Source organism: Amphiprion ocellaris, chromosome 14 (genome assembly GCF_022539595.1).
Source record: "Amphiprion ocellaris isolate individual 3 ecotype Okinawa chromosome 14, ASM2253959v1, whole genome shotgun sequence".
Classification (NCBI taxonomy): Eukaryota; Metazoa; Chordata; class Actinopteri; family Pomacentridae; genus Amphiprion; species Amphiprion ocellaris.
The window spans coordinates 5,841,854-5,865,047 of record NC_072779.1 but is presented as its reverse complement, the minus strand read 5'-3'; the positions used below and the strand labels follow the sequence as shown (position 1 = coordinate 5,865,047).

Sequence of the window (23,194 nt, the reverse complement as noted above, 5' to 3'; positions counted from 1 at the left end):
TTGACTGAGGTCCAGAAGACAGATGGTGGTGGTTTGAACTTTCAAAGCCTACAGGGACTCACCTCTGCTACAGGACACGCCAAAGACTTCAAGGCCAAAGGATAAAGGCAAGAGAAAAGAACAAGAATAGAAACAGAAACTGCAGAAAGAGAGAAAGAAAGATGAAGGAGGGACAAAGAAAGTGAGAGAATTAGAGGAACACTTGAGATTTGTTAGTAACAGCAGAGACAGAAACAGAAGGTTCACTGTACAGGGAAACGTGGACATTCAGAATTATGAAACCATGTTCCTTAATATTGCTCATGTAATTGTTGTGATACTGTTGATCTTTTTAACCAAAACACTCCAAATTCAATTCAGGTCGATGAACATTACCTAAACTGTGACTGTCTGTAAGCTAAGATCTTAGAACTTATGAACTCGGTTGCATTTGTGGATTTTCTGTTTTGAGCTGCTGCATCAAACACCTCCTACCTTTTCCTCCAGGTCTTTAATCTGCCTCCTCTGGATTTCCGTCTTGTCTTCGAGGTCACGAATTCTCTGTAATTATCGCAAAGAGGAAAAAAAAGTTCAGTGTCACTACCGGTATTTTTCTTATTTCCGCTCAAAGCTCTACTGCATTATAACCCCATCAGTCAGACGTCGGCAGACCTGGTGGGCCTGGTGCAGCAACTCCATCCTCTCCTGGAGGATCTGGCAGTCGTACTCTCGACTCTTCCTCAGCATCTGCCTCCTCAGCTTCTCCACCGCTGTCCGAAGCTCGTCCCTCTGAAGCTCATCCAGAGGTTCACCGTACTTTATCACCTGGAAGATGGATGGACACATATGCTGAAGAACAATGGATCCAAAACCTGGTTATACCTTTACTGTTCTCATGTAAAGTCTTCTTTTCACAAGATTCAGAGAAAGGTTAAAACTGACCTAACATTTGCAAGAAAGTGCATAAATTTATCATTTGAAGTCCATGCAGACAGCTTCGACGTTCCGCATTAGTGGCAGCTGCATGATCATGCCTTTAGAATGAATTACCGTTTTTAGTGACGCAGTTCTTGACATTTTCTAAATTCCTCTTCATTTCAGATGACACAGCTGATAAATATCGAATTACAGCGCAATAACTGATTTGTTTTGGTCAAATTTAGTCTTCCGTACAATAAGGCTGTACTGTAATGGAGTAAACAGTGAAATCAAAGACCTTGTCCTGCTGCAGGGCGTTGTACAGGGTTGCTTCCAACTCCTGGATTTGCTGTTGAGAGGAGAAAACCAGCATATAGACAAACATAAATGTATACTACAATACTTGTGGGGACGTTGCATTGACTTACCATTAAACTACCTAATGCCTAAGCCCCGACCTTTACCTCACATTTTCATCATTTTAACCCTAATACTTAAACCATACCTTAAAATGAAAAATACAGTTAATGATCAACCGTATGTATACATGACACACAGACACACACGTACCATGTAAGCCTGGTCAAGGGCCTGTTTTCTGTAGTCCAGCTCTTCTTCTAGGTATCCTTTCTGTTTACAGAACATCTCCTGTGCACAGTGAGCAGGTCAGGGACAATGATTATGGAGTAAAGTTTTGTTTGACATGCAGTTTACACCAGTGCATGCATCTAAGCATGTTAAAATCTACAGGGTGTGGAATTACTGTGAATAAATAATTAGGCAAAGGATATATTACTATGCAAGAAAAGCACTGGGAGAGTACAGCACTCCCCCAAGGCTGCTCAGTTGTTGTATCATTTCCAACGGCGGAAATCTTGAAAAAACTTGTGGCAGAAATCACGGTTCCATAGAATGAGGCCATTTAATATAGATGTACTCACAAACAAAATGACGTTGTGCTGAGCACAGGCATGTGATATGCATGTGTACGTTATGTACGGATACCAAATCACATGACCTAAATATGTACTGGACGGCGTGAAATGATGGGACTCGGAAACACCCCCACAATTTAATCAATGGTTCCTTTTATCCTTTCCGATGGATAAAAGTACGTGAAACGCACTGCGTTGCATGCTGGTCTGGTTGCAGTGCGTCTCAAGCTGCAATCTGGTGGGTCTTCCTGGAGCAGGCCGCAGCTCATTTGCATAATATGAACTCTACTTCTACTTTATGCAAATTCGATACGGCGTGCAGAGGTCCAACGCATCACGAAACTAGAAACGTCTAAACTAGCCGTCGGTGAACTAAAACGAGGACAGATTCAGCTACTGCACAGCTTATTTCTCATCTCAGATGCTTTCAGAAATACTTGTCGCTGAACTGTTTTCATAATAAAAGAGAAAGTTTGTGACCGAGCTGCCATGTTGGTCCGGCTTGAAATCCAGGAGCAGACAGCTCCTGAGTCGATGCATTTGTCCAATCAGGGGCAGGATAGTTGGAGAAGAAGGTCGGCAGGAGTTGAACAGCAGCTACTGGTCTCAAATACACGCCCACCAACGGGAGATTTTCAGATGCGGCACATTTACATGCAGGAAAAACACATCTAGTGGACACGTAGCATAAGTCCTGATAGGTCCACAACAGGTGATTTGTAGTAGGATCGCAATCAGGTAGCTGACATAGTGTTCACTTGTTGTCATGGTTACAGTGACGCTGTGTCGCTATCTCACAATGATACAGAAATCTTTAACAAATCCGTGGATCCAGACTATAAGCCGCATCACTGCCAAAATCTAATCACTTGGTCCTTGTGTCATTTCTGACCTTCCCTGAAAATTTCATCCAAATCTGTCAGTCCGTTTTTGAGTAATGTTGCGAACAGACAGACAAACCTACGCTGATTGTCACATAACTCCACCAATGCGCCGCCTCCTTGGCAGAGTAATAATGTTTTAGATCTGCAATATAAATACATACAGTGGTGTATGATGTGATTTTTGCAGCTGCAAATTACTGTCAGTGGCAATTAATCAGGAAAATTTAGTGAGGCCAGTTGCAAACTGATTCCCAAGTTCCACTAAGTTACATCTAATGCCACCCTGTTTAAGACACACAGGCAGAAAAAAAGCATTTCTGTTGCTTTGAATATTGGCTGAAGAGACACTTTTGGTGAAAAAGTTGAAGACTATATCTCCAGTTACACAGCTTTTTGTCAGAATTTTTTGAGAAATCCTTTGAGTAGTGTATTTGTTTATCCTATCAGCCATAATGTAAACCCAAGGGAACTCTTCGCACACTGTCTAAGTTGGAATGATAAATGTATCAGTGCAACATTTCTGTGATTGACCTTTATAAGGCAAAAAGTCACTATTTGTCTGCTTTATGCCTGTAAGTCATATCGCAAATCAAAATAAAGTCACAATGTAATTTCCCTGCACAGGATTATTGCAACCCACCATCTCTATCTCCAGGTCCATCATCTTCTGGTGCAGCGCTGCTTCTGTCCCTTCAATCTGTTGAATCCACTAGAGAACAATGGGAAGCAAAACGTGAGTCCATGCAGCACAAAATGTTCTACTGTCAAAAGAATCCTAACATAGTGTCCAGTCTTACCTTTTCTGCAAGTGACAAAACAGTGCTGGCCTGAATTATAGCCACTTGCTCCTCGTTCCTTAAGTTCTGCACGAAAGGAAAACGAAACATTAATAATGTGCCTGTTTTAGCGTCAAGATGATGAAATGCCAAGTTCTGTATGAATTACCCCGTTGTCTCCGAGGATATCTAGCAGTTTGATGAGATCTGGTATGCACACGTCCTGTGAAGAAAATAAAAATAAATCCTATCAGTAGAAAGCAAATATAAACAGACTTTAAGTTCAACTTTTTACTTCTGTCAGTTTGTTGTGCTCATAAGAATAGTGTAAGAAGAGCAGGAATCCTCCTCTACTTCAGTTTTTATATTATAAAGTAGAGAAGTTCTTCTTCACCTTGACCCCTTCCTTCATACAGTAGATCTGCAGAGCACTGACTCCCTCTGAGAAGGGATGCATCCTCAGATGGTTGAAAGGAGGCGACCTCCTTTCGCGCTCCTGCAACAACAGAAAATCACATTTTATCATTCAGAGCACATGCTGCACCTTTAACTCTGATCATGAGTCTCTTTTGAGTCCATTAGGACCGGTATGAAACAGTATTTTTAATTTTATTGGTGCGACTGTCTGAGAAATAACAGCATCTGTCATTTTCAGAGCCAAATAAATGATGCTTGGGTAGAAAAAAGTATGGATTTTTAATTAGCGGAATATATTATCTGGAATATCTCTTCATTCACTGCAAGCCCTTTTACTCCCCACGAGAGTTTTCCTCCTTTGTTCTGGCCGCAGTTTACATCCCGCCACAGGCAGACGTGCGTGAGGCTCAACGCGCTCTGGCGGATCAGATTCAACAAGTGGAGGGGGCCCTTCCGGACTCCCTGGTTATTGTACTTGGCGACTTTAACCAGGCGAACCTGAGCCACGAACTACCCAAGTATAAACAGTTTATTAAATGCCCCACCAGAGAGGAGAACACGCTGGATCACTGTTACACTACAGTGAAGGACGCTTTTCGCGCGATTCCCCGCGCTGCACTGGGACTGTCAGACCACGTGATGGTCCACCTCATCCCCACTTACACACAGAGACTGAAGCTCACAAAGCCTGTTGTGAGCAAAGCAAAGAAGTGGACTGGTGAGGCTGTGGAGGAGCTGCGCACATGCTTGGAGACAACTGACTGGGACGTGTTTAAAGGAGCCACAGTCAATCTGGACGAGTACACGGACACTGTGACCTCATACATCCACTTTTGTGAGGAGCGCATTCTGCCAACGCGCACCAGGGTGAGTTATGCCAATGACAAGCCGTGGTTCACACCCAGACTCAGACAGATTAGGAAGGAGAAAGAAGCAGCGTTCAGGAGCGGAGACAGAGACTGCTACAAGGAGGCTAAATACCGTTTTAGCAGGGAGCTGAGGAGAGCTAAGACTGTGTATTCAGAGAGACTCCAGCAGCAGTTCACTGCTAATGACTCTGCTTCTGTGTGGAGAGGACTGAGGCAGATCACCAACTACCGGCCTCAGGCTCCTAAAGGACAGGACGACAAAGCCCTTTGTCAGAAACTGTCCCAGCACTACGCCCGCTTTGACACCTCGTCAGCTGTGCCCAGCACCTCCCCTCCCCCCAGCACCTCCACTGCTGCCACTGTCACTTCATCAAAGGCAGTCCCCCCCACATCCCCCCATGCCTTTTCCCTCTGTAAGCAGGATGTGCACAGACAATTCAGCAGACTGAACCCGCGCAAGGCCCCAGGTCCTGATGGTGTTTCTCCCTCCACTCTGAGACACTGCGCGGAGGAGCTGGCTCCTGTCTTCACGGACATTTTTAACACCTCTCTGGCGTCATGCCACGTGCCGGCCTGCTTCAAATCTTCTACCATTGTCCCCGTCCCCAAGAAGCCACGGATCACAGGACTCAACGACTACAGACCTGTGGCGCTCACCTCTGTAGTCATGAAGTCCTTTGAGCGCCTGGTCCTGTCCCACCTCAAGACCATCACCACCCCTCTCCTGGACCCACTGCAGTTCGCCTACAGAGCCAACAGGTCTGTGGACGACGCAGTCAACCTGGCCCTCCACTCCATCCTGCAGCATCTGGACTCCCCAGGAACCTACGCCAGGATCCTGTTTGTGGACTTCAGCTCTGCTTTCAACACCATCCGCCCTGCTCTGCTCCAGGACAAGCTGTCCCAGCTCAACGTGCCCGACTCCCTCTGCAGGTGGATCATCGACTTCCTGACGGACCGTAGGCAACACGTGCGGCTGGGGAAGACTGTCTCGGACTCGGTGAGCATCAGCATCGGTTCCCCCCAGGGCTGTGTACTTTCCCCCCTGCTCTTCTCCCTGTACACCAACTGCTGCACCTCCAGCCACCAGTCTGTGAAGCTGCTGAAGTTCGCAGATGACACCACCCTCATCGGGCTCATCTCAGACGGTGATGAGTCCTTCTACAGGAGGGAGGTGGCCCGGCTGGTGTCCTGGTGCAGCCACAACAACCTGGACCTGAACGCCCAGAAGACAGTGGAGATGATCGTGGACTTTAGGAAAGTCACAGCCCCACCACCCCCCCTCACCCTCACTGACTCTCCCATCTCCACCGTGGACTCCTTCCGCTTCCTGGGCACCACCATCACCCGGGACCTCAAGTGGGAGCTGACCATCAGTTCCCTCCTCAAGAAGGCCCAGCAGAGGATGTTCTTCCTGCGGCAGCTGAGGAAACTCAAGCTGCCCACCAAGATGTTGGTGCAGTTCTACACGGCCATCATCGAGTCCATCCTCACCTCCTCCATCACTGTGTGGTACGCTGGAGCCACCATCAGGGACAGATTCAGACTGCAGCGCATTGTGCGCACTGCTGAGAAGGTGATCGGCTGCAGACTTCCATCTATGCAGGATCTGTACGTCTCGAGGACCCGGAGGCGTGCAGGTCGGATCATTGCCGACCCCTCTCACCCTGGACACAGACTGTTCACCCCCCTCCCCTCAGGCAGGAGACTAAGGTCCATCCGGACCAGAACCTCCCGCTACATGAACAGCTTCTTCCCCTCTGCCATCAGACTGATGAACACTAGATGACTCTACGTCACACACACGTGCCTATGTTCAGCAGCTCAGCACCGACTCATCAACAATTACCACTGTTTTTTGCACTACAATATTTGCACTACGTGGTGGCCCCCACCACCTGCTGCTACTGGTCACTTTATTCACTTAGTCACTTTTTTGTTGTACAGTGTACTTAGTTGTTAGTTTTTATTATAGTAGATGTTAGCTTTTATTATAGTATTTACTTTATCTTTATCTTTATTTTTATCTTTATTTTTATCTCTACTATTTGTTAAATGTTTAATGTAGCAGCATTGCACCGAGTCAAATTCCTCGTTTGTGAACCTCATGAACAATGGCAATAAAACTCATTCTGATTCTGATTCTGATTCTGATTAGCGATTTGTTTTCCCATTTTATACTCAAGCAGTTGTTTGCAGTTAAACTAGAGAACACAGAATTTCATTAAAGCATAGGTAATTTAATTCAACATTAATTTTTATATGCATCAATTGTCCACTGTGTGTTCTGCATGTGAGTTTCAGTCAGTGACATTCTCGGCCTTGTTTGACCTTCAGCTTGTGAATACACATGATGCCATGTTGGTGCTGCTCTTTCAACAGCTTGTTTAATGCTGCTGCAACATCATCATGGCAACTGAGCAGTCACGTTGTTGTGATTTCATAGATTTGCAATTTTAGGGAAAAAGACAACAGAAACATGGGACAAGTTTTCCTTCAGGTCTCGAAAGGCTTTATGACGCTTAATGTTGTGAAAGGGACTACTTTAAAACTATGACTTTTAGTTTTGAAGTAACTTTACTGGGATAGAAAACTTTAAGTCAGTACTGACTTTAAGTTTCGCACTTCTGTGTTTGACCCATTCATCCGCCTCGACCTCCTCCCTATGCAGACTCTTTCCTCCCTTGACTGTGTAAACAAATTTTCTACCAGACAAAGTTTGCCCACTTCCAAGCTGCTTAGTGCAAAATTCTGACGGACCAGGAGGGGCATCAAAGATTTTGTTGCAGAAATGTGATGGTAAAAGATATACCTTTCGTTTAAATTTAGGGTACATCACTGCGATGTTGTGAAATGTGACAAGCACTTTGCTGATCAGGTTGAATAATATCCCCTGTGCTCACTAGGTGGCAGTTTTGGTCCTCATGAGCTGCCGGCAGTATCTGCACTGCAGCAGAGCCACAATACAAACACCACAGTCAGCTAGTTTTTGGCCTGTCTGACAGATGAACTTCACAGGTGATTTAAACATTAGTAGTAGATAACGGTGCTGTGGAGTGCTTGGTATGTGGCTGCAGCATGTTCAGTCATTCCACAGCATGGGACATTTACCCTTTTAAACCGTGATTCTTCTCTTCATCTATCAGTTGAAGTAAGAATTTATTGCTGAAGGTGTAAATAAGGAGCTTTATTGCATTGCTTCTTTACCTTCACTGCATTTTGCTTCCTATAACCGTAAAAATCAACTCTCAGCATTTGTCTCTAACAAAGCGGAAAAACTTCTGAAGGACTGACCTCCAGGAAATCAGGTGACGAGATCATAGACACGAGTTAAGCTGTTTTTTCAATGAAAGAGTGTGCAAGAACTGATTTTCTATGGAACTAGTGATATCAGGATGTGGAAAGCCCTATTCGCATGGGATTAGTATTACCATGGGACCAATGGTGATCTGTAATAATTGCAGAGGATGTCTGTGATCTTAATCCAGTGTGAATGCGCCATGTCTGTAATTTGTAACGTAGAAATTCGACCGCAAATGACCGACCATATTTCACTAAACATCAACGTCCTGTGATAATACTAGTCCCGTGCATATCTGCATTTCTGTGATTGTGGGGTATTTTAATTGGTTTTTTTTATCGTGCGCCTTTTTCTACTTCTTTCCTGGTTGAATTATGGAGGCTGCAATGGAAATTATTGACAGCATTTTAGGAGCCAATGTAGGAGTAGGTCTATACACAACAGGCCTATGGACCATTGGCAGAAACGGCAAAATCAAATCGACAAGAAGAGAGAAATTTGTGAGGATATTGAGATGGATGACATGCATAGCAGCATGCGGTCAGAAACATTTTTCTAGGCCCATCTTTCAGCAGGCTTAATACAAACACCCTGATGGCCTGTTATCCCGACAGCGCTGGCCGCTGTTCTCAAATCACCATTGCTGCTTTGACGTATTTACTGTTGCCATGACGACTACATACCAACAACACCACCAGATGTTGCGAGCTGCACAGATTTAACATCATATATGGGCTGTAATTTCAGTAAATTCAAGTAAAATATGGAGGTTGTGCATTCGCTTATCCTGTGCGAATGTGCTCCAAGAAACACAGATTGGGGGGGGGGAATACACAAATTACCAGAGATCCCCAGGTAATACTAATCCCATGTGAATAGTACATGAGATAATAAAATGTGTTTGTGGAACTCGGTCAAGCAAATGCATGGCTCAAAAACCTTTGTTTGACCTGACAGTTCTGGGTTTGCCTCACAAAACTTCAAAGTTTGAAAGTGTTTTGAACTTAGCATAGCAGCTTTAGGCTGCCCTTGGGGAACCTTTATCATGATAGTGTACCAAAGACTAGCTAGAAAACTCTTCATCACTCACCTCCAGCTCCAGTATCCTAAACTCTAACAGTTCGTTTTGGTCTCTGGAGTCTTGAAGCTCTTGCTGCAGCCGACTGCTGTCAGACTCCAATTTTTCCACCTGTGCAATCAGATAGATGCTGTTGTCATTTATATTTATTATTACATTTAAATTATAGATAGAGTAAGAGTTGGAATTCAGACATTAAATGTTCAATGTGAGCCTCAACATCATTAGAAAAAGCAGAAGCTGTTATTTTTTAGACAACATAGTTCAGACCAACCTTCTCTAATAACTCCTGATTCCTTCGCAAGAACAGCTGCTTCTCTTCAACCCATTTGGAGTCCTGATAGGTGAGAAAGACAGCTGTTGTTTTAAATCAAATACATTTAGGTAAAATAAACATCTGTTTTGTTGTACTCCCTGTTAAGCAAAGCCACACAGGAAGGCAAAAACAAGTTACACTGATGAGAGCACAGTAAGGTGTTGCTGTCTAGACAATGGTGCAGCTAACATTACTTTGTTTTGCTTTCTTTTCATCTATTTATTGTATATTTTAACTTTAATGGGATACAGTTATTGCCCACTCACATCAGACCTGACATTCATCTGTTTAGCAGTGAATAAACTTTCAAATCAAATCATATTTAGTCTCTCTCTATAATACAAGTTCATAGTGTGAACTACTGGACTGCATTACATTGATAGGTCCATTCCACCATGCGTACGTCCAAGTGCCTCCATTCATGCATCCTACCTGTCCCTTCAGGGTTAGTTCGTTCTCCAGGTCCTCTATTTTGGCTTTATACCTGAGAACGTCTGCTTGGAGCTGCTCTTGAGCCTGAAACATGAGCAAAACAGACATTCATTAATGTCCGGAATGCTTCTCTATCTTTCTTTCTGTTTTCCACATCAATACACTGGTGTTCAGAAACAGTGCGTAACCTTTTACAGTTCAGTTGCAACTAACCTCTGGCAATACATCTTACAAACTGGGTCAGATAAGATTGACATGTGATGATGCAACACTGCAGCAGCTTTGACTTTCATCTGTGTGTGCACTCTCAAGGAGTTGGAGTCATCCCTTTTGTTCTGTCGTGTCAGGATGGCATCTGGTAAACCGTTCATTTTGTTTCCCATTTAAAACAATACATTGAATCTTACTTGAGGGCTTCGGATAATGTGAAAAACCCCAAATGGCTTAACCTGAGTGTGGCTTTCCATGGAGTCACAGCTCAGGTTTGCCAATAGGGTCCCTCAGGGAAGAGGTCTGTGACGTATGTCGGCTTATCACAAAGCACATTCAGCATGCAATGTGCAAACACTGATCAAAAACTACATCAGCGGATAGACTGAAGCACGCTCTGATGTCTTCCATTTTGTACTGATCAGAAAAGTGATGTTTCACCCTGTTAAAATGAAAGAATCAATCTAAGATGAATCAAGACAGTCTCCAAATGACTATAGATACTGATCTATTTTTTGCTCATATGCATCAAATTGAATGTAAATATCTCAGGAACTATTACAGATAAAAGCTTGATATTTTCCCTGTTATTTCTTATCATCCCATATTGAAAATAATATTATATCATATTCAAGATTCAAGACCTTTATTTATCACAAACACAATTATACATAGTATAATGTGCAGTGAAATGCATTGTGTACCTGTTCCAAACCAAAACAATAAGAATAAAGAATAAAAACACAAAAAAAAGAATAAAAACACACAATAAATATGTGTGTATGTATATATATGTATATATGTATATATATATATATATATATATATATATATATATATATATATATATATATATATATATATATATATATATATATATACATATATATGTATACACACACATATAGATAGATAATAGATAGATGATAGATAGATAGATAGATAGATGATAGATAGATAGATAGATAGATAGATAGATAGATAGATGATAGATAGATAGATAGATAGATAGATAGATAGATAGATAGATAGATAGATAGATAGATAGATAGATAGATAGATAGATAGATAGATGATAGATAGATAATAGATAGATGATAGATAGATAGATAGATAGATGATAGATAGATAGATAGATAGATAGATAGATAGATAGATAGATAGATAGATAGATAGATAGATAGATAGATAGATAGATAGATAGATAGATAGATAGATAGATAGATAGATAGAAATGAGCAAAATAAATGCATAAGTCAAAGTGAAATAGTACAAATAATATATACATATACAAGGCGAAGGTGAACGGGATAGTTATAATAATATTATATGTGGAGAACCACTTTGAACATTATTTTCAATTTTGTTAGCAACTATGCCATATTATAAAGTATTTTGTATGTGTTGTTCTGTACTACTGTGACAAAAGTACCTACGGTACAGAAAACAGCAGTGCATAATCAATGTTCTGGGTCAGTGGCATGATGACAAATAACAATAAAAACATGAGGCTTTTGAGAGACATTGTTATTTAAACATTGCCACAAATTTTTAAAAATGCTTAAAATTGTTAGAGTTTAATTATTTTAAATACCAAGCTATAATATGACAAATATCTTAATAAATGTCCATATTTTGTGCTTTGAAATAAATATTATTTCAGTCTAATTGGAGATTTTTTTTATTTATTTTTGAAATTCTGTATTGTGCATTTTGCATCTTTGCACTACTCATTTTTCTTTCTGTTTGGCTTGACCAGCTTTCTGTTGTTAATAACATAACACACGTCTTCGGAGCAAACTGTTCTTAGCTCGCCTATCAATGCTTTTTCTGAACCCTATTGTTGTGGCTAAACTGATAATAAAGTTATTTTAATACTATTTTAACACTATTTTATGACTTTTGTATAACACGATAAAACAGTTTGAAGAATCATGTGTTAGCATCAAACTGATTTAATAAAAGTTTGTGTAATTCAATTCCCACAGTCTTATGACAGCCATTTCAAAAAAAACAAAACCAATAAACAAAACAAAAAAATTAAAAAATTAAAAAATCATGCACCAGATAAAGTCGAGTGGTTTTTATCACAATGGATGTACCTTGGCTTCCATCTCAGCATCCAGTATGCCTCCTTTCTGTTCCTGCAGCAGGGCATAGGCTCGCTGTAAGGCCTGATATTCCCTGGTCAGCTGACGGAAACGAAGCTCTGATTCCTCATTTGCTAAACCCTTGTTTGACACACAGGTGTTAGAAGTGAAAGATTACAATTTCACAGGGAAAATATCCATCTTCTGATACAATTGTATGAAATTGATAATAATGTTGGAAGTCAAGGAGTTACAGCAAATTAGAAGATATTGATATTACTATAAATGAAGTCACTGTGATTCTTCTGAACTCTCTTTGTGAAAAGAAAACAAGTTCCTACCTCATCCAGGTCTTCATCAGGAGTGGCAGGAGTTCTGTCCATTCGGAATGAAGCCACTGAGGATGTCTCAGAGTCCATAGACTCTTCATCGTACCCAAAGAAAGTGTCAACCACAATATGCCGCTGCACAGAAAAACACAAAGTAAATGAATAATGAAGAAGGAGGATTGTCTTCACATTCTTGAGGAAGAAGAAGAAGGTTGGGTCTTGGCTGAGGTTGGGTGTTCCAACAAGACAATGACCCCATACACACATCACAAGTGGTAAAGAACTAGCTAAATCAGGCTAAAATTAAGGTTTTAGATTGATCTCTCGAAAGTCCTGACCTCTTCAAGAACCTGTGGACTGTGATGAAGAAACGAGTCTGTTCCAGAAAGCCAACAAATTTAGTTCAACTGCACTAATTCTGTCAAGCGGGCTGCCAAAGATACACCCAAAAGCACCTAGTTGAGATACAGATGGTCGAGGGACATTTAAGCAAATGTAATAGTTTTGCGGTATGTATAATTTTTTACCCAGCAGATTTAGTCATATTTCAAAAAGACCTACAATAAATTTATGTAAAAATCAAAATGCATGAATGTGTTTTTGTGACAAAGATGCAAGTGTTTCAATGATTCAGTTATAGAAAGTTAAGCATGATAGGGGTCAATGGAAACCCAAGACTGCCAAGTTACACATGTACTTCACAAGTGTATGTTCGTAAGCGCATCGTGTCCTTACTGTGTCAAAACAAAGGAAAGACCACGTTTTCAGTCTTGGGTGTTCACGAAAATGCCAACAGACTATCTTTAAATATTAGTAAGACTAAATTTATGATTTTTAGTTGTAAAAGGAAAGACATCGATGTAACATTGTTTATACAAGGATCAGCGATCGAAAGGACGCATGAGATTAAGTTTTTAGGTGTAATGATTCATGAACAGCTGACACGGAAATCCCACATAGAGCATGTAAAAACAAAGGTATCCCAAACTATAGCTGTGTTACATAACGTCAAAGAATCTCTGAATAAGAGTGCTTTGTTTCTGTTGTATAACTCATTGATTGTTCTATATCTGACCTACTCTATTGAAGTGTGGGGAAGTGCTTGTAAAACCAACATTGAACCAATTTTCCTTTTACAGAAACGTGCCATTCGAGTCGTAAATGGAAGTGGGTACAGGGCCCATACAAATCCAATATTTATACAATTAGAAACATTCAAATTCAATGAATTGGTAGAATATAACCTCCTCAAAACTATGTATAAAACTCACCAAAAAATATTACCAGACAACTTACTAAACAGATTCAAAAAGAGAGAAAGAAGATACAAATTAAGAGGAACTGAAGTTTTTTCAACATCAGAGTTTAGAACAAAACCAAAGGAAAGATTTATCTCAATCCAAGGAGTCAGTCTGTGGAACAATCTAGATGAGAAAATTAAAACTTCCAAGTCCATTTTTATTTTTAAGATAAGTCCTAAAAGCTTCATTACTGAAAAAAATATGACACTGCTGTGTAGCAGAAAACTTGCTTTATGGTTTTGCTGTGTTCAACAGTGTAACTTGACAATGACTTGTCAATGATTTTATGTTGATAGGGGGCAGACTTTATAAGTTTTTTTTATTTCCTTCTGCCACCCTTTCATTCAAATATTTTTGTTGTATATGTATTTATGTTGTATTTGTTTTTGTTGAATGAATGAAATAAACGATGATAAACTAAAGCTTCTCTTTTACTCTATTCTTCGTTAAACAATGTGCACTTTAAGATAAATAACCATAAATCAATTCAATTCTTCCTACCTTTATTGGCCGTGAGCTTCTTTTATGCCTTTTCTTTCTTAGCAGCTTTTCTCGGTCCTGGAAAAACAGACAAATGAAAAGGAATTTTATAAAACAGACTACTGTTACAGCCACAACATAACAGCTAAACAACAAACTGCTCACTGAGGACACTTGGGATCAAAGGCTGATGGAATTCACTATATTATCACCATTGCAGTGACAACATTAATAAAGTTAAACATGTGATAACAGTGCACTATTCATAAATACTGCCTTTCGGTCATTATAGACAATTATTTTTGCTTTAACGGATGTATCAGTCATGCTGTATTATTATGTTCAACTGATCATTATACTTTTCAGTAAATGTAAGTTTGTGTTCTTGTCAGCACAATATGAAGTTCTGCACCTAAATGACTGACAACATGACTACGTGAATAAATTCAGCTAAAATCTCACAAAATCTGATCAGTGCAAATGTCATGTTTGTAATAAAAATTGTATTTTTGAAGAAACTGGCCTGGATAATTAGGTTAAGTTAAATCGAGTTAGCTTAGATTTTGCTATATTTTCAATGGAATGGCGCACTAGATGAGTATTTCATGAACCATGAAAAGCTGAAAAAGCTGACGGTTCTCTTTCTTATTTCAGCTTCTAGCTCTGATAAATGCTGCAATTCTGGCGATCTTATACAGGCGTCTTACACTTTTGGATGGATTTATCAAATACAAAACGTAAAGAAAAATCTATCTTCCACTATAGTATGTATCTTTTACTATTTTTTAGAATGATGCAACAAGATCCTTCAGTTTTCACATGATTACCTCCCATCATAGCAAAGGCCTACTTTGCAAACCACTGAGAAAATCTAAAAAAAACCTCTACAAATGCATCCTTTGACTCAACATACTCTCGTCAGTTCATCAATCATGCTTTGCTGCTCCAGGACTTGAAGCTTGAGAAAGGCTATTTCCTGGTCATCATGGGCTTGGTCCAGGTCATTCAGAGACTTCAGCTTCTTCAGTGGCGGATGAGAGCTTATCCTCTCCTTCTGCAGATACACAACACAAAAAGATCATCTGAGATCACAACGTCAGTATATAATTGTAGGACTTTTAGTAGCATAGTTGACATTTTTGCTGTTTTCAACATGGTCATCTATAACCAAACACCACATGGCATTTTTACACCAAGATTCTTCTAAATATTATATTTACAATTGAGAAAATTGAAATTGAAAGTTATTTAGAAAGATATTAAACCTGTTGACATGCCATAAATCCACACTTGACTCGCACACTACTTTATATTAAATAACTCAGAAAGCCTTGGAGTCTGTCCAGTCTTTTCTTCAGGAGGAAATGACATCATGTGGAGCAGGTCATGTGATCTGGAATTAACACACTTCCTTGAAAGGTGTTTTTGTAATGGGGAACTTAGTGGAAAGTGATTTATCAGACACAGATACAATTTGTTATTTTCCATCTAAAATTTGATATATTGTCAAAAAAGACATGCGTCACGATTATCTCAACTTAATAAAAAGAACACAAAACAATTCTTGAATAAGCTCATTTTGTTATTGTTTAGCTAATTAGAAGGTGGTTGTTATTAAATTTGGATGGTTCTTTAGTTGACATTTTAGTGATATCCAGTAATTTTTTATTAATAAGTGATTGTTTCCATTATAAATAATTATGGAATTTGTAAAGATATGATCATAATGAACATGAAAAACATTTGTTTTTCTTACTTTTAATAAAAGTGTATGCAAGATATATCCCATGGACTTCAAAAGTCTCTGAATTACATATTGACCCGTCCGACTGCAAGTCAGCCTGTACATATTAAATGATGCACATAAAACTTTCTGCTGACCATCTCAAGGTTCTCCTTCGCCAGGCTCTTCAGTTTCTCCTCCAGCTTCTGGATCGTCTGGGTCAAATCATCATTTCTCTTACTCATCAGTTTGTTCTTGTCCAACAGTGGCTTGCACTGTTTCTCTGACTCTCTAACTCGCTTCAGCTGGTGGCGAGAAAAGAATACAAGGCAGGTGTAAATCTATGAAAAGGTGACTGAGAAAGGTCGACAGCAAATTCATTTGACTTTTTTTCATTTCGAATCAAATGATCAGGCCATACCAATTCATTTCTCTCATCCACCAGCAGCGAGTTACGGTCTTCCAATTTGCGTATGGTGGAGTTGAGCTCAGCTAAGCGTCTCTGGTTTCTCCGAAGGTCCTGAAACAAACAATCATTTGACAAACTCAACCACAGGCAAGATGTGGAGAATTACACCTTAAATTACCAGAGGGTAGCACCGGGGGGGGATGATGACTTTCTAATACCAATTTCACAGTTTTGCAATGGAAATCATAATACTTTGCTTCAGTAATTCCATTAGGGAACACACATTAACATTACAACCAGACTAAATCAGATGAGGAGACACTGGTCCGGCTATGTCTGCCTTCAGTCAAAATCTCACGAGTTGTTACGTCAACACAGTGGACCTGTGACATTCAGCTGATTTTCTCTTAATGTTGTTGCGCTGAGCTATTCACGGATCATTAAAAGGTCACACTAAGACTTAAACATCTCTCTTCTGATCCAGGAAAGTTTTGAGCTTTGTGTGTGGTTCTTGTCTGTAGAAAAGAAACAGTTGTATCCTGAGGCCACAGCCAAGTAAAAATGCAGCTCAACAGGCAGCTTGTCCTGGCTATTTGCTCCACTCACTGGGCTGCCACAGTGCTCTGCACCGTCTCCAGCTCTTCCTGGAATCTCTCTTTTCGGGCTGCCCAGGCCGCACTCGGCCTCCTTGACAAGAAACAGTTGCTCATCCAGGGCGTCTTTCTGGAGCTGCAGCTTCTGTAAGAAACCGGACGTTGACTCCAGTTCCTTCTCCAGAGCAAAAATGGTTCGGTCTTTAGATTTGATCTCATCCACCTGTAAGTGAAAGAAAGGAAAATAAGGGCAATCATCTGCTTTTGTTGGATGAAGCTGTTTTGACAATCAAATGTGTTCAGTTGAGGTCATTCATGATGGGTTTTTCCAATTCAAATTATCTGGGGTCTTCTGCTTGACCATCTCTGTCATGCTTGAAATTTTTGGATATTCAAAATGATATCTGTGAAACTTTAGAGTCATATATCAAATACAGTGGTCCCTCGTCTATCGCGGGGGTTACATTCCAGACCCCCTGCAATAGATGAAAATCCACGAAGTAGTGACCGTATTTATTTTATTATTTATATATATTTTAAGGCTTTACAAACCCTCCCCACACACTGCAGAGCAACACTATGCGCATGACATCGATGTGAAATGGACAAGGCAAGATGCTGAATGCTGCTGCACACGGGAGACAGAAGAGACGCTACGGTCACGAAGCCAATCAGCTACACATTTTATTTTGATTAAATATTATTTTAATATGTTTTAATTATTATTTTTAAATATATTTTTATATTGTTTTCATTGTTTTAAACTAGAAAATGCTTATTTTACCGCAAAAATTACTAAAATAATGTAACGATGGCAGAGCCGGTCACTATGATCGAACTGTTGTGCTGCAATGCACCATGGGAGTTCAGGGTGTTGGGGATTTTAAATGTCATTATTTTGGTTTATGGTAGTATAACAGTGTTATTAGTGCTCGTGTTTATTGTGTTTGTGTGGTTTATGTGTGTGTTATGTTGTCCGGACAGTGAGTGTGAAGTGTGTTTGACAACTTCCTGTCACATTTTCTATAGTGCTGCTCTCTGTGTGTCAAAATAAAAGCATCTGCCAGTTGCAGAGTGCATAAAAGGCAGATGTCCTTACTCCAGTGTCATCCTTCAATTCAGCTCACCATAAGAATAAACATTTCTGTATACCGCAAAATCTCGTGATATAATGAAAAATCCGTGATACTAATGTAATTTAAAAATCTGCGATACAGTGAGACGGCACAAACGTGAACCGCGATATGGCGAGGGCGATCTACCAATACTTTAGGTTTTGTTGTTGTCATGCCTGCTCCATCAGTTATGTCAAGAAAATAACTTTCTCCTTATTTTTGTGAACAAGTATTTCATATTACACAGCATGGTATATGTTTGGGTTCATTGTTATTGGTTCATGAAACTACATATGGTTTAGAAAATATCTCAATTCTGTATTATTTGTATTTCTGTCAATGTGTGATCAAAGATTGAACTTCTCATGAGGACTTTGTTAATTTCTAGCAATTTTCCGCCATAATCATAGATGGTTTCATATTTCAGATTCTGAGTCTATATACAATCATTAGAAATAACAGTGAAAAGTTCCGGCTTTTATCTTTAATAGTTCCTGAGAAACCATTGTTCAAACGTAGCTTGAAATTTCAATGAACAACATGCTTAAACTAAAGTACTTGATATATCAAGCTAAAATATCAGAAACAAAATTAAAAAATCAGGCAAATCAAAGATGGCTGAGGAGAAACTGTGGCAAAAATTTGATGATTTGATATTCTGTGGTTCCAGATTTAGCAAATGTGCTTCATGGATTGACTCGAAAATTAGTTTGTGGATTAATTTCTGACTGCAATGATAAAAAGTGTGATTGTTCTAACTCTATTTTCCACCCATTTAGCCATGAACACCCACTTGGGCATAATGCATCGTCACTGCTGTGAGGTTTTTCTACTCATCCAAAAACCGGCCCTGCGGGATGACTGTGCAAAGTGTAAGAATTAATGTTAAATTAATAATGAGTCAGCAGCTTCAGTATGACTGAGACTGGTTTGGTTGAACTCTATTGTTAATGTATTTTTTATGTACACATCTTCGACATTTACAAGGCAGGGGGATAACTTAACTTTCCTTTTTAATAGTTCCCACTTTAGTTTGTGTGGTGTGGTGCGTCAGGATTACTACACAAATGTGGAAATGAATGAGAACTAAAAATAATTTCAAGATCTTGACAAGTTGTAAAATAGTATATTGTTCAGTTCCAGATAACCGCAACTAAATGTTTTGTGCCTCTGTAGACACTGTGATCTGTAAGTTTTGACACACAAATGATAAACTGAGGCTTAATATTGTTGAAATTTCACTTATTTTGCTTAAGAAATTTCAGGTTGTTCATAATGTTCTGTAAAAAGATAGTTCATTAAATGTGAACATTGTCAGAATGTACTTTATTGCACTAAAACAAAGGGTAAAATTTGGAGTTGTTGTTATTTATTGGTTATTATGTTATGAGTTTACGGTCCGGCCCACTTGAAATCAAATTGGGTTGAACTAAAATGAGTTTGACATCCCTGCTCTAGAGAAAACTCTCTCTCGGCTACTGAGGTCACATGCAACACGAAGAGAGTTTGTTTAACAGGAAAAAAATGCCATGAGTACTTACTAATGTTGTAACACGATAAGACAGTTTTTAGCATTTAGCAGCAGTGAGTGTACACACCAGTCTGCGGATGTCCCTCTCACAGTCCCACTTGATCTTGGAGATCTGCTCCTGGTGCTGCTGGTGCTCCACCCGCAGGTCTCCGGCCTTCATCTTGTCGGCTTGGATCATGTTGCTGAGAGCCTCGTCGGTCTGCTTCTTGACGTTCTTCAGCTCTGCTATCTCCTGCAGGAGCTTCACTCTCTCCTGGTCAAAGAAGCGCCGGGCCTCCTCCTTGGCTTCCAGGGTCAGAGCTGTGCGCACCTGAAGGAGCGATGGCAAGAAGATAAAGGTGCCGGTGTGACTTGGTAGTATTTCTACAGAACATGTGACAATATGTATCAGTTTCACAAACATCTGTCTGCTCCCCTCACCTTCTCTCCGCTGCCGTCGCGCATGGCGTTCAGCGCTGCCTTCAGCCTCTGGTTCTCCTGGTCTTTGATTTTGGCGTGGCGGGCCAGCTCCTGCTCGTGCTGCCGTGTCAGGTTTTCCCTGAGAGCCTGGAGCTCTTTTTGCTTGTCCTCGTGCCACTTGGCCCGCTGCTCCGTTAGCATGGCTGTGTGACGGTGCTGCTCCTGCTCTCGCACCCGCTTCACCTCCTGGACCTTGTCGCGCTCCAGCTTGCTCACCTTTGAAGGGAACGACATGCCGCCGTCAGTTCTTGTTGTATAAACATTTGACATTATGGTATAACTTTTTAAAAAAACGTTTTCATTGCTGTTAAGATTATCAAATGGGTCGATATATAATTGCGGGACTTTTTGTAACATTGTTGACAGGTATCATAGTTGACATTTTTGCTGTTTTCAGGCCGAAAATCAACATGAACACCTATAACCAAACACCACATGGCATTTTTACACAAAGATTCTTTTAAATATTATATGTACAACTGAGGAAAGCTGAAATTTAAAGTTATTTATAAAGATACTGTAATAAACCTGTTGACATGCCATAAATCCACACTTCACTCTTACACTACTTTATATTAAATAACTCAGAAAGCCTTTGAGTCTTGCCAGTCTTTTCTTCAGGAGGAAATGACATCATGTAGAGCAGGTCATGTGATCTGGAATTAACACACTTCCTTGAGAGGTGTTTTTGTAATGGGAAACTTAGTTGAAAGTGATTTCTCGGACACAGATACAGTTAATTATTTTCCATATAAAATTTGATATATTGCCAAAAAAGAAATATCTGTCTAAAAAGAACACATTCAAAACCATTTTTGAATCAGCTCATTTTATTATTGTTCAGCTAATTAGAAGGTGGTTGTTATTAAATCTGGACAGTTATTTAGTTGACATTTTAGTGATACCCAGTCATTTTTTATTCATAAGTGATTGTTTCCATAATAAATAATTATGGAATTTGTAAAGACATGATCATAATGAACATGAAATTTATTTTTTTTTACTTTTAATAAAAATGTATGCAAAGTATATCGCATGGACGTCACAAATCCCTCAATTATATATTGACCCAAATGTAAATTTTTGATAAGTCTTAAGAGTTATATTAATTTAGATTTTAACATTCTAATGATCCTTGAACTAATTATGTGTGACTTATGGTTCTGTTAATCAGATGTATTCCTTTAAAATCACTTTGCTCTAAATGTCTAATTTAAAAAATTGGCCAAAAATACACCATTTGCTCAAATCTAAACATTCTGTGCTCCTCAACACCACCAAAAAGCTGATGCTGACCCCACTGTGACCAACAGTCACATGACAAAAATTCTGACACGTTTTTGGTTGAACTGGCCACAAATTTAAGATTTAAGTAATAAAATATCTGCAGTATGTCAAGCTCCCTTTTTTCCCTGATGTTGGCATATGGAAAAATGTTGTTTCAATTCCAGGTCTTTTTAAATTTTTGTATTTTCCATAGAGGAGCAGGACTTTATATTGCAGTGAAAAATGAGTCCCCAGTGATTAAAGAATGTGACAGGAACAAAAAGAAAATGCTTAGGGTGCAGGAAGCTCAGTGACTTTCAAAATAAAAGAGCCAAATGATTTACATTATAATATTTACGTTCAAATCCACAGAGTTTACACTAAAAGTGACCAAAAAAGCTTTTGTTCAGGACAAATGTATATCACCTTGCATTTTTCTTGGTGTAGCTCTATCTGAATGTCAGTCAGCTTGGACCTGAGATCTTCATTGGCTGCCTGTAGGGCAGAGATGAGCGCTTCGGGCTTCTCGCCCTTCGTACGCCCTTTCTTCGCCATTGAGTCAGAAACTAGAGAGGCTCTTCCAATGCTTTCATTGAGACTTCATAGAAACTTTCCGAGGGACTCCCAAGGTTTCCAGCTCCTCCTCTTCCTCATTCTCCTAATAGAAACAAGGGCTTGGGGGTGAAGGAGGAACAGAAGAGAGAGATGAGAGACATTCATGTGGTTATGTGAGCAGGGAGAGGTGAGAAGTAACAAAAGTGAAAAATTGCCAAGACTGGCTAATGACAAGAAGGTAGCCGGTTTAAAAACTCAGGTTTTTAATTAACAACACGAAGAGTTGGCTTTGGAGGGCTGTACGTGACTACAGCAGTGTTTGGAGCCAAATGCTAATGTCACCATGCTCACAGTGGCAATGCTGATGTTTGGCAGTTATTATATTTACCCTCTTAGTTTAGCACGTTAACATATAAACACATACAAAATTGGCAATTCATTCAAAACCACAAATGTCGGACATTGTGGTATAACAACAGCAGCAGTCAAGGAATTGCTAAAGTCAGCGCAGTTGGGATTCATCATCCGCACACCAAGTTCTATGACCATTCGGCAAAACTGTGGACACATTTCAGTGTGGATCAAAGTGGTAAAACAACTTGAAAATTCCTAGAAAAATAAAACCCTGGGATGGAGTCCTTTTTTTTTCTTTTCATGTTGTTGATTTAGTGTGACTTTCAGTGTCCACAATTGGACGCATGGATCCGTGTCGGCACAGACTGCATAATCTAGTCTTCAAGATTAAGTTCCATGTTTTCATGTCATAATCATTTTCTCAGAATTAGTTAATAAATGGTCCCAAGATAAGACATCACATGCACATCATGTACACGTGTACACCCAAAAATTGATAACAGAAATCGCTTGTTTTAATATAAATCCATCTCCAGCAGTCACGCTTCTCCAGTTAACACAAGAATTCAAGATGTCCATGTTCGACTGTTGAAATAAAGTCTGAAGCTGTGTCACACATCACTTTTGTTTGTGCCAGAAAGAAGAAAACTCAGTTAACAAGTAATTAAGTACACCATGTATCTTGTTTAAGTAGAGCAATTTAATGCTGCTGATAGAGTTTTCATGAGGTGGTGATTCAACTTCATGGTTATTTTGGAGGCTGCTGTTTGTGTTGAGTTGTATTGTGTCAAACATAATGCACTACAACTCAGCACAAATTACAGCCTCCACAATGACCATATCTGTGGATCAGCACCTTTCTAGATCAGTTAGC

At 39.8% G+C, this 23,194-nt stretch overlaps 1 protein-coding gene across 3 annotated transcripts in view; it reads right to left on the bottom strand.

The window, feature by feature from the left end:
• The window catches only part of jakmip2 (janus kinase and microtubule interacting protein 2), a 45,685-nt gene that overhangs the window by 4,777 nt on the left and 17,714 nt on the right, over window positions 1-23,194 (bottom strand). For 2 of the 3 annotated variants that reach the window (XM_055017476.1, XM_055017477.1), the window contains exons 2-22: window positions 21,838-22,085; window positions 20,107-20,361; window positions 19,754-19,996; window positions 17,054-17,263; window positions 16,460-16,558; window positions 16,197-16,343; window positions 15,229-15,369; window positions 14,337-14,393; window positions 12,547-12,669; window positions 12,218-12,346; window positions 9,906-9,989; window positions 9,432-9,494; window positions 9,170-9,268; window positions 3,887-3,988; window positions 3,662-3,715; window positions 3,514-3,579; window positions 3,357-3,425; window positions 1,468-1,545; window positions 1,196-1,246; window positions 652-804; window positions 475-540 (exon numbers count right to left, since the gene is read on the bottom strand). In XM_055017476.1, coding sequence (XP_054873451.1) covers window positions 475-540; window positions 652-804; window positions 1,196-1,246; window positions 1,468-1,545; window positions 3,357-3,425; window positions 3,514-3,579; window positions 3,662-3,715; window positions 3,887-3,988; window positions 9,170-9,268; window positions 9,432-9,494; window positions 9,906-9,989; window positions 12,218-12,346; window positions 12,547-12,669; window positions 14,337-14,393; window positions 15,229-15,369; window positions 16,197-16,343; window positions 16,460-16,558; window positions 17,054-17,263; window positions 19,754-19,996; window positions 20,107-20,361; window positions 21,838-21,966 — 2,418 coding nt within the window. In that variant the 5' untranslated portion in view covers window positions 21,967-22,085. Of the gene's footprint in view, window positions 1-62; window positions 140-474; window positions 541-651; window positions 805-1,195; window positions 1,247-1,467; window positions 1,546-3,356; window positions 3,426-3,513; window positions 3,580-3,661; window positions 3,716-3,886; window positions 3,989-9,169; window positions 9,269-9,431; window positions 9,495-9,905; window positions 9,990-12,217; window positions 12,347-12,546; window positions 12,670-14,336; window positions 14,394-15,228; window positions 15,370-16,196; window positions 16,344-16,459; window positions 16,559-17,053; window positions 17,264-19,753; window positions 19,997-20,106; window positions 20,362-21,837; window positions 22,086-23,194 lie in introns of all 3 variants that reach the window. The other variant, XM_055017478.1, reaches the window with a different exon arrangement.